This window comes from Anabas testudineus, chromosome 15, assembly GCF_900324465.2.
Source record: "Anabas testudineus chromosome 15, fAnaTes1.2, whole genome shotgun sequence".
NCBI classification, from domain to species: Eukaryota; Metazoa; Chordata; class Actinopteri; order Anabantiformes; family Anabantidae; genus Anabas; species Anabas testudineus.
The window spans coordinates 9577776-9588192 of NC_046624.1; the positions used below are offsets into that span (position 1 = coordinate 9577776).

At 39.4% G+C, this 10417-nt stretch overlaps 1 protein-coding gene across 1 annotated transcript; it reads right to left on the reverse strand.

Annotated features, from left to right (window-relative positions):
• Positions 1–2523: 2523 nt before the first annotated feature.
• On the reverse strand, positions 2524–9940 carry agpat5 (1-acylglycerol-3-phosphate O-acyltransferase 5 (lysophosphatidic acid acyltransferase, epsilon)). The gene is made up of 8 exons (XM_026354858.1): positions 9115–9940; positions 8382–8451; positions 8179–8294; positions 7971–8060; positions 7425–7515; positions 6556–6717; positions 4034–4157; positions 2524–3847 (listed from the first exon to the last, which is right to left on the reverse strand). The coding sequence occupies exons 1-8, from the start codon at positions 9331–9333 to the stop codon at positions 3622–3624; spliced, it is 1098 nt and encodes a 365-aa protein (XP_026210643.1). The 5' UTR covers positions 9334–9940; the 3' UTR covers positions 2524–3621.
• Between the last annotated feature and the right edge of the window lie 477 nt (positions 9941–10417).

The following is a 10417-nucleotide window of genomic DNA, read 5'->3' on the forward strand; positions in this document are numbered from 1 at the left end:
GCCATTAATACTTTTATAGGCAGTGCACTTTAAATGGACTGTTTGTCAGCTTTAAAGAAAGACGTGACATACACGTCTCAAGTCTTTAATTTGATGTGAAAGTGCAGTTATAATTAATGTCATTTTAGGTGTCCATGTTGAAGTGTTGAAGACTGAACCAGTAGATTACAGATTAAGAGGTGCACCACTTACAGTGAGGGAAAAAATTATTTGAACCCCAGCTGATTTTGTAAGTTTGCCCACTAACAAAGAAATGATCAGTCTATAATTTCAATGGTAGGTGTATTTGAACAGTGAGACACAACAATGACAAAAAAAAAATCCAGAAAAATGCGTTTCAAAAAGAGTTATAAATTAATTTGCATTTCCACGAAGGAAAGAAGTATTTGATCCCTTCGAAAAACGTGCTTTAGTACTTGGTGGCAAAACCTTTGTTGGCAATCACAGAGGTCAGCCGTTTCTTGTAGTTGGCCACAAGGTTTGCACACATCTCAGGGGGGATTTTGGCCCACTCCTCTTTGCAGATCCTCTCCAGTGTTTGGCAACTCGAACCTTCAGCTCCCTCCACAGATTTTCTATGGGATTAAGGTCTGGAGACTGACTAGGCCACTCCATGACCTTAATATGCTTCTTCTTGAGCCAGTGATTTGTTGCCTTAGCCGTGTGTTTTGGATCATTGTCATGCTGGAGTACCCAACCACGACCTGTTTCAATGCCCTGACTGAGGGAAGGAGGTTCTCACCCAACATTTGACGGTACATGGCCCCATCCATCCTCCCTTTGATGCGGTGCAATTGTCCTGTCCCCTTGGCAGAAAAACACCCCCAAAGCATAATGTTTCCACCTCCATATTTGACAGTGGGGATGGTGTTTTTGGAGTCATAGGCAGCCTTCCTCCTCCTCCAAACACAGCGAGTTGAGTTGATGCCAAAGAGCTCGATTTTGGTCTTATCTGACCACAACACTTTCACCCAGTCTTCCTCTGAATCAGTCAGATGTTCAGTGGCAAACTTCAAACGGGCCTGTAGATGGGCTTTCTTGAGCAGGGGGACCTTGCGGGCACAGCAGGATTTCAGTCCTTCACGGCGTAGTGTGTTACCAACTGTTTTTTTGGTGACTATGGTCCCAGCTGCCTTGAGATCATTGACAAGTTCCTCCCGAGTGGTTCTTGGCTGATTCCTCACCGTTCTCATTATCATTGAAACTCCACGAGGTGAGATCTTGCATGGAGCTCCAGACCAAGGGAGATTGGCAGTTAATTTATGTTTCTTCCATTTGCGAATAATTGCACCAACTGTTGTCACCTTCTCACCCAGCTGCTTGGCGATGGTCTTGTAGCCCATTCCAGCCTTGTGTAGGTCCACAATCTTGTCCCTGACATCCTTGGAAAGCTCTTTGGTCTTGGCCATGGTGAAGAGTTTGGAATCTGGATTGATTGATTGCTTCTGTGGACAGGTCTCTTTTATACAGGTAACGAGCTGAGAGGGCTGCCAATGTCAGCTCGTTACCTGTATAAGATCCACCTGGGAGCTAGAGATCTTGCTGACGGATAGGGGATCAAATACTTCTTTCCTTCATGGAAATGCAAATTAATTTATAACTCTTTTTGAAACGCATTTTTCTGGATTTTTTTTGTCATTGTTGTGTCTCACTGCCATAAACCTACCATTGAAATTATAGCCTGATCATTTCTTTGTTAGTGGGCAAACTTACAAAATCAGCTGGGGTTCAAATAATTTTTTCCCTCACTGTATATCTGTGTCCAAGTAGAATAACTCTAAACAATCATGTTAAAAAAAGCAGAACAGACAGAAAACACAGCTCCCCCAAAGAAAACCACTTTATTTCACTTTAACCCCCCCCCCGCCCAATTTCCAGAACCTGCACACATTAAAGGTTTCATCATTTAATAATAGTCTTCAAAAAGTGTAAATCAATGCATTCTTAGAGCAAAATAAGCCACTATGAACTGTAGACAATGTGACTGCACGCTGCAGAGAGCAGCAAAGCGCCTCTATGCAGTCACCTGGTGGAAAAAGAGCCACTGTGGCCCTCTGTGAGTACTGAGGACCAACTCCTCCAAAGAGAAGGCACGGATTTCCAAAAACAGTTGGCATTTAAATACTGTCTACATAGTTTCCTGATGAGTTACAGTCTGATCTTGGCAGGATAAAAATGACTATAAAATGGCTGACAAGGTTCATTTAACAACGAGACTTACTGTACGATCCACACGAGGAAAACATGTAAGACTAACTAGACGAGGATGAAAGGGCAACTATGTAAAGTGACATGTGGAAAATGCAACGGTTTCAGCAAGTAAACGATGAACATACAGTGCATTTCACAATACAATGTTGTTATTAATACAAATGGCTTGAGTGCACAGGAACATGTGATATACTGTTAACATGGCTTTGTCAGCTTTTTGCTAGGTAGATACTTTCATCTGAGTAACGTTGTATTCAAAGGAATAAATGCATAAAGAGTTCAAGAACAGTGAAACTGTTAAAAAACAAAAAAGAAATTATAATGTATTTAATTCAGAAACAACCAAACAAAACAAAACAAAAAAACTAAACACAACACATTAGGTTTCCTTTGCTGTCACCAGAGCTGGCATTAAAAGTATTGCTCAACTTAAAACACTTGTAGAACATCATGACAAATGCTGAAGGTTTTGGCAATAATCAGCATTTTAAGGTTAAAGCGATATCTTACACTGTCTGACACGCATTCCTCCACATGAGCTCGCTGTAGTATCTGCCAGTTTTGAGAGGCAAAGGTTTTGCTCAAAAGCGTATACTACAGTGTCTTTTAAGATATTAAAGGTGTGGGAAATTTAAACATTTACCCTTCCATTTATGCATAAATGAAAATACATCCACAGCTACATTCATTATCAATGTAAAACAAAGTGATGTCTGAATGTTTAGGGTAGAAGAATGCAGCTGGTGTCATGTCGTGACCTCCTATAAGAAGGGCTGCATCCAATTCATTTTGTCGCAGTGTAAAAACATCGCTTTACTGAGCAAATTGCATAATACTCCTGACATGAGACTTGGCATAAAAACAGGCATTACAACCAATATCAATTAGTCAGTGCACTTAATAATTAATGATCTACCATCAGTAGCTGGCCATGATCATTAAACATGATTTGAGAGTATTCAGCACACTTTGTTCTCCAAATAAATGTTTTAAAAGAGTTTTAAAACTGGCCAATGTTGGATGTAAAGGTGAGCAAATGTTAATTTGGCTAAATCTGATGAAGCAGGAAATAGTTTCAATTAAATATTTAAGTATTTTATTATTTTCATTATGGAGACCATGGTGCATTTTGTTTTTGGGAAACCCCACATTTCAACAAATCCACTCATGTTTTCTCATCTTTCCAGGCTGCAAATCCAAATAACGTGAGGAAACAAGTAACACAAAAAGCTTAAAATTTCTTTTAGGTCAAGGTCAACAGTGAGCCAGACACGTGGGATAAATCTCTGAGCCTCTCATCAGAGACTGCTCTGCATCTGGAACACACCTTGTGTTGCTGTGATACAGGAAAATGGCACAGTCTCCTCACGTCTTTTGTGCGTCTCGTCGCGGCAGCCTCTGCCTTGTTCGTTAAGGAGAAACGTTCATCCACAGCCAGCCCAGCAGCGTGCCGTACACCCAGGTTCTCACGTACAGTTTCCTGCCGCTCTCTGTCAGCAGTAACGGCAGCATCAGTCCCCCCAAGATAATCACAGAGGGGAGGGTTTTCGAGAGCTTTAGTGGAGAGACCCTGCCTTCCCCGGGGAACCTGTGGAGTTTATCTGCATCCTCTGACTCGTAGAAATCCGTCAGCAGCCTGTCAAAAAACATAAGTCTGTTAGGAATTTACAGAACTGCAGGGAACTGCATCCTGCCAGATTTTCAGAATAAAGTTGAAGTCTGTATTATGTTCAGAAGAGGTCAAGATAAATATTAGCACTTAAATTGACACAAAACATTTAAAAACCTTATTTAATTTCAACAAGATGAATTGTTGACTCACCGGTCCTTGATTTCAAACCGCTCGTGCAGCCACCTACGGAAAAACACAGGCTCAGGAGGAATTTCTTTTATGTCCACACGGTCAAAGTGGATGTGGACACGGGGACATTCTTTGCACAGGAATTCTGTCAAACACAAAAAAATAAAGAGACTAAACACAAACAGGAAACGCCTTTCAGCAAATCGGCACGTAGACTAAGGACCTAAACTCAACTCGATGTGTCACACGCTGTGATGCCAAGGACCTTTGCTTTAAGAAAGTCAAGTGGCCTGAAGCGCGGCCAGCTCCAATTTAATATCCAGAATAAAACTGGATAAATACGGCATCAGTTTCATGATCAGTGTTGAAATGTTGAAGTTTTACTGTTTGATGCAAAATGAAACTGTTAAAGCAAATAAAGAAAACCAAAGTTTCAGACATAAACATGTAAGCAAGTGTGAACTCTCAAGGCTACACGTGTATCCCCAGCGACTCTCAAGTTCCTGTTTCCACAACATGCAATATTATCAGGAAACTCGGCTCTGCGGCCAAAAGAGGAAACCTGATCGAAGTCAGCAGCGAAAGATCACTTCTGTGGTATCTGTCTCCACCATCAGCTGCTGCACTGGTATAAATATGTTTTATAAACACAGACGACTTGTTGAACCTACTAAAACAAAGCAGAGTTTCCACTGCAGGTCATCAACGTCGTTGCAAAACACACATTAAAAACATAACCTGGGATAATCTGAAGGAAGTCAACTTCTTTCTCGGTAGTGACAAACTCTAAGGGGTGGGGGGGTCACATTTTGAGATAAGAAGTATGTCAAGGTAGATAATCTGCATTCCTTAGTATTCATAACCATTTCTGTTCTGTGATCTGCCAATATTTGGTATAGATTAACTAAAGTGAAAAGTTTTCTATTTCTTCCTGTCTCCCTAATGACTTTCCTCAAAATTACACATGGATATTTTTGGAATAATGCAAAAACATGTCTCCATTTACATTTACTTGTTGAACAAACTACCGATGTAACAACAATAAATGCTGATCACTTATATAAGACATTCCTTAAATTCCCACCAACAAATTAAGATGCTATCCCGAATTAAATACAAACTAAAATAAGTCGAATCTTTTCCACCAAGCTAAATTATAACATATTTTAGGTCACATTTCATTAAACACAGCTAAAAGCAATTAATGCAAAATATGAACTCGTTTCAAACCCCTAAAGGGAAATCAGAGGAATTTAATTACACTGGTAGCCTGGGGCTGCGTGAATTCCATTTTCATACTGAATCGAATTTGACATCTGTCTTGGCTGCAGTCAGGTGCAGTGAGAAAAATAACATTTCTAAAGCACAATGAAACACACTGCAATGCAACAATTCATTAAAGTAAGAAGCCTGAACAACTTCCCATCTACAGATCGTAGATAGTTTGTTATACGTATCTACATGTATAATTAATCTATCCATTTAAAAATATATTGTTCTAAAGCTTAATAAGTTTGGATTTCACAGTGATCATGAGCTGCACAAGTACCTAAAAAAACCTAACAAACACATTTTTTCCATATACTAATTAGACTGGTTGGCACACCTCAGGGTTTGATATTGTACCATCACAATGAGCTGAGATGACTCAAATTGCTCATGCTGGTGACAAACATTTGTCAGAAACAGAAAGGACATCAGTAACAGCTGCAGTGTGAACGCAGCCTCGAGTCAATTCCACTTCTTTGTGAAATTACTAAAGTCACCTTCACCACATGAGCCCAGGAAGTGCGTGATGCTTTTTACAAATTCTTTTTTCGCCTCTGTTTGCTAGAAACACATCAGTGTTTATTCCTGACTAAAACGGGATGTTTTTCATAAACATTCAAACAGGGCTGGTTGAACAACTGGAAACACAAAATAATTCCAAAAAACAAAGTCACGCTGTTTACAGGAAGACGCAGCAGATGACAGGTGATGTTTCCTATGTGATTAGTTAATTAGGGGCTACACTAAAATAAAACACTTTGGATACACTGATCAACCGAAAACAGAAATGCTAAAATGCTATTTCTATCTTTCTTGATAGATTTAATCTGGTTTCATTTTTGTTCAAGAAAGTACTGATAGCCTGTGAGTTTAATGTCAATATAGGTGAACTGTCATTTATCACAATGTAACTGCTGAACAACTATTGTGATTACTAATTAAATCTTTTTTTTTTTCTACAGCCAAAACTGCCAAACATGTTGGTTGTTCAAACATGATAATTGTAAACTGTGTATTTTGTAAAAAAAAATGTCTGAGAAGGGTTGGACCACTAATATGAACCCCATAAGCAGGAGCTGATGTGGGAACAGCAGCTAATGCAGACCCATACAGACAACAGACAGGTTGTGTATGTGTATGTCATCAGTGAAACTCCCTCACACCTGGTATATATATTAATGTTCATGTTGACCATTTTAAAAACAACTTCCTTTTTTTTTCCTCTATATGAAACTATCTGGCCTGTCTGTGGCCAACCTCTGACGCCTGCTTACCTGGCATTGACGGTGCAGGTCTTCTTTGGCCTGAGGCATCTACTGTTCCCTCGTAGGCCACTGTGATGTCATACACCGCGTCCAGGTGGCCCTTCATGGACTCAATGGCTACGTGAGATGCTTTCATCCTGGGTGTAAGTGTGTGCTTTAGAACAGCCAGTCCTGTGGCAGGGACAAAATAAAAATATGGCTTTTATTTTGGTTCACAGTTGTGACTATGAAGCACAGGTCATATCCATCTACAGAGTGTGGGTAATACGAGAGTGCACTAGAGAGTCTGTGAGCCTCTGCTCACTAATACCTCGCTAATAGCAGATAATGTCATGTGCACATGTCGGCTCTCCAGAGTGATTTATCTGGATTAATAGAGAAAGGTGATATTTAGAGCTGTGGTCCAGAGATTAGTCCCTGCACAACAGATGCAGTTTGTGAGCTAAACTCAGCACCCCAAAGCACAGTAGCATAATAATAATAATAATAATAATAATAATTATGATATTAACAAATGTGTTCAACCATTAAGTCTTAATGCTGATGTTGAAATGTACCCTGTAGTGAACATGCATCATAGTACTCAGTTAATTTCACTTCCTCGTGCGAAAAAATAACCAAAATAGGCGTTATCTTTCAAACTCCTTTTAGCAGTGTCACAGCTTTCTAATCAACCAGCACCAAGTCTGGCCCCCACATCAGTAATCAATGCAGCAGTTGGATATTTTTTAAACACTACTAATTAATACTTCAACAAAGTATTGTAGCTTACAAGGGTGACTGCAGGTCACAACCAAAGTTAGCTGTTTTACAGACTAGGTCTGTGCTGAATTATTATGCAGCAGTACAGTAGCAAATGGCTGCTGTTATGCCACTACCTTCTTTTGCAGCAAAAGCCTGACTGGCATCAATAACATTCTTGAGCTCTGGATTATACCGAGTTCCTTCTGGGAAGATGACAAGATACATCTGTGAGGAGAAAAATCACACAAAATTAAACCTTCACTTTTGGTTGTCTGGTGAATTTGCTGAGCAAACAAAACACAATAAAACAACACAGTAACAAATGTATTTTTTTTTTTACTAAACATGAAATATTTATATTATTGTACTCAATAGGCGACAGCTTAATCCAAAATGGTGATTAAAAACCAACCCACTCAGACATCAACACACAGTGAAAGAAAACCCTTATGATCCATCTATTAACTGGTGAGTCATATCGCATCTCAATTTTAAGTAGAATAAGAGGAATTTTCTGGGAGAGAAATTTATAAGATTGTTATAGAAAAATCAGAAAATTCAGTGAAGAATGCTAAAACAGAAGCTGGTTCTCACATGTGTATTTGTTCCATGTGTCTCTCATGGAACAAATACACAAGTACTTAAGAGGCTTATTTACAACATTTGTAAAGTGCACTTACTGGTGCTCCATACTGAGTTTGTGCGACAAGTTTCTTCCTCATCGCTCTTTCATTAAACTTTGCACTTCGTTTCACGTAGATTCCTCCATGCTGAAAGAGAAAGATAATTTGATTGAACCTACACTGAGGGATGTGATGTGTATTTAATCTACATTTTTACTTCTGCGATTTGCAAAATGACATTCAAATACTCACACAGTTGTATTACCTGAGAGAAATACCACCCGTAAAGTGGAAGCCACTTAAGTCCATCTTTAAGGACATATCTGACATGACCAAGTGCACTCTGCCTGGTGGCGAGCATGTCAGCAATGATCCAGTCAACTAGAAGGAAGACCAATGGTATGTGTTAAAATAAAGTGTGCTTCACAATGGACTGAAGTGGTAAAACTGCATTATTAAATTTATTACCTGTGCACTGATGATTAGACAGATAGACCACGTTCTCTTTGTTCTTTGGTATATCTCCATAAATAATGATCTAAAGAAAAAGTAATAAAAGTCATTAGCAACATTTTGTGGATGGTGATCAGTTTAGAAAATTATTGTATTTTGAGATAAATATTTGTTCAGAGTTTTGATCCAGTTAAGACTTTGTCAAAAACTAAAGCTGCAAACACTGCAGCTGTTCAATAAACCCAAGAGGATTTATTAAAACCATGCCTTTCAATCTACTCATGCAGCTTCCAGTTGGCGTTACAGCAGTAGGCAGTTTATGACACTGCACTAAGGTTACAGCAACGACAACACTACTTCTATTGTTGCATTGCACACCTTAACATGCTAAAATGCCAACTGTCCAAGGTGTGGCAACAAAAGGGCAAAGGAATGCAGACTTTCTTGCAACACATCAGGTTTATCAGGATCTTGTTGCCCAAACCTGCTGTCTGGCTACTTTTTAATTTAAGATTAAAATAACTTAAATAAGATAAGTTAATTAAGGCCAAAAGGAAAATGCTTAATTTGTCAGGTATTTTGACAGTCTGCAAAAATGCATTCATCATGGTGTGTGCATGTAACATGCCTGAAGATATACCCAGTCAGAGGCTGATTCCCCCATCTGTAATGAACAAATTCTACAATGGCAAGCACACTACTGACATCTGTTTAGTATTATAAGTGCACTTATGGAAGGATGACCCACCTCAACTCCTGTGTAGTTTTCAAAGAAGAAGAGGACCATACTCTGGTAGATGTTGTACAGTCGGTCATCCAACTTGTGATACAGTTTGGTTGGTAAAACAGTTGAAAGTAAGCGCCAAGCCCCCCAAGAGAGCAGATACGCAGGAGCTGTGCCCAGCATGATCGTGGCCGGAAACCAGTACCGCAGTGAGTATGTGTGAACAACCAAGGAGAGCAGCATGGTTGCACTTGTGACTCCACTAAAGTATTAAAAAAAATCCCTGAAGTAGACTGCTGGACTGACTCTGCGGGCACTATGATTAAGTTTCAATTACAGACAGTGCGCCCTATCTATCCCACATCCCACCTGGCCCACTTTCAGCACACCTGTCCCGACAAGTCAGCATAAGAAAGTGAGGAAGCTGCAGCAAGAGAGGAGTAAGGAGCTATAGGCTAAAGCTAAATTTAACCCTTGTGTGCAAAAAGAGGCTAGTCAAGTCGGCTTAAGAGCTAACGTTCACCCATACTGCAACACAGAAAGCAAATTAACTGCATTTATCTTACTAGTAAACAAACCCAACAACGACCTCAAGCAGAACTCTGTACTAGACAAGTTAAGACAGCTTACTACTAAACGTGTTTAGCAAGGCACGAAGTTTCATCTAACGTTACACTTGACATAAACTATCTTTTTTAACGTGAATACGACAGCAAAGTCTAACCAAAATGTCAGGTCCGTTAATACAAGACAGATTATGTTCTACTTCCTTCCTTACTTCTTCATTTTCATCCAGAAAGCTGTGCATTAACTAGCTTCTTGCAGCAAATGTCACACACGCCTCACTCTACGTAACGACACCCTCTAACATCGACGAAGCTGATTGGTCAAATGACGTGGTCACAGTCAGCCAATGGGAGGGGCTACAATGCAAAGTCAATGCGATTCAACATTAAAGGACTATACCGCGTTTTTCTGCAAATATATTTTTTAATCTTTGGGTTTCTACAATTTGTAAAAGTATTTACTTTTATAAGTCATGATGCACACACAAGCACGCATTTAAGGATTATAACATATTGCATTTTTAAAATGCTATGATTGGCTGGTAAGGCTGGTAAATCTTAGTGTGTAATGTTTGCACTGAAAGTTGGAAGATAACACAGGGTGTAGCCCGGTATTCTATTAGTCATTGTGTGCTGCAATGATATAATTCTTTATTTTACAGGACATTATCTAATGAACTCGTGCTAAAAGTTCGGAGGCAAGCAAATGCTGAGGCTAAAAATGAACAAATTAATTATTTAACTACTTTTCTTTACTTGCC

Coding starts and splice junctions, on each gene's coding strand:
- agpat5 (XM_026354858.1), bottom strand. CDS start 9,333: ATGCTGCTCTCCTTGGTTGTTCACACATACTCACTGCGGTACTGGTTT. Junction 8,295..8,381: donor GTCTAATCATCAGTGCACAG/GTAATAAATTTA, acceptor TCTTCCTTCTAG/TTGACTGGATCATTGCTGAC. Junction 6,718..7,424: donor GGCTTTTGCTGCAAAAGAAG/GTAGTGGCATAA, acceptor TCCCTGCCACAG/GACTGGCTGTTCTAAAGCAC.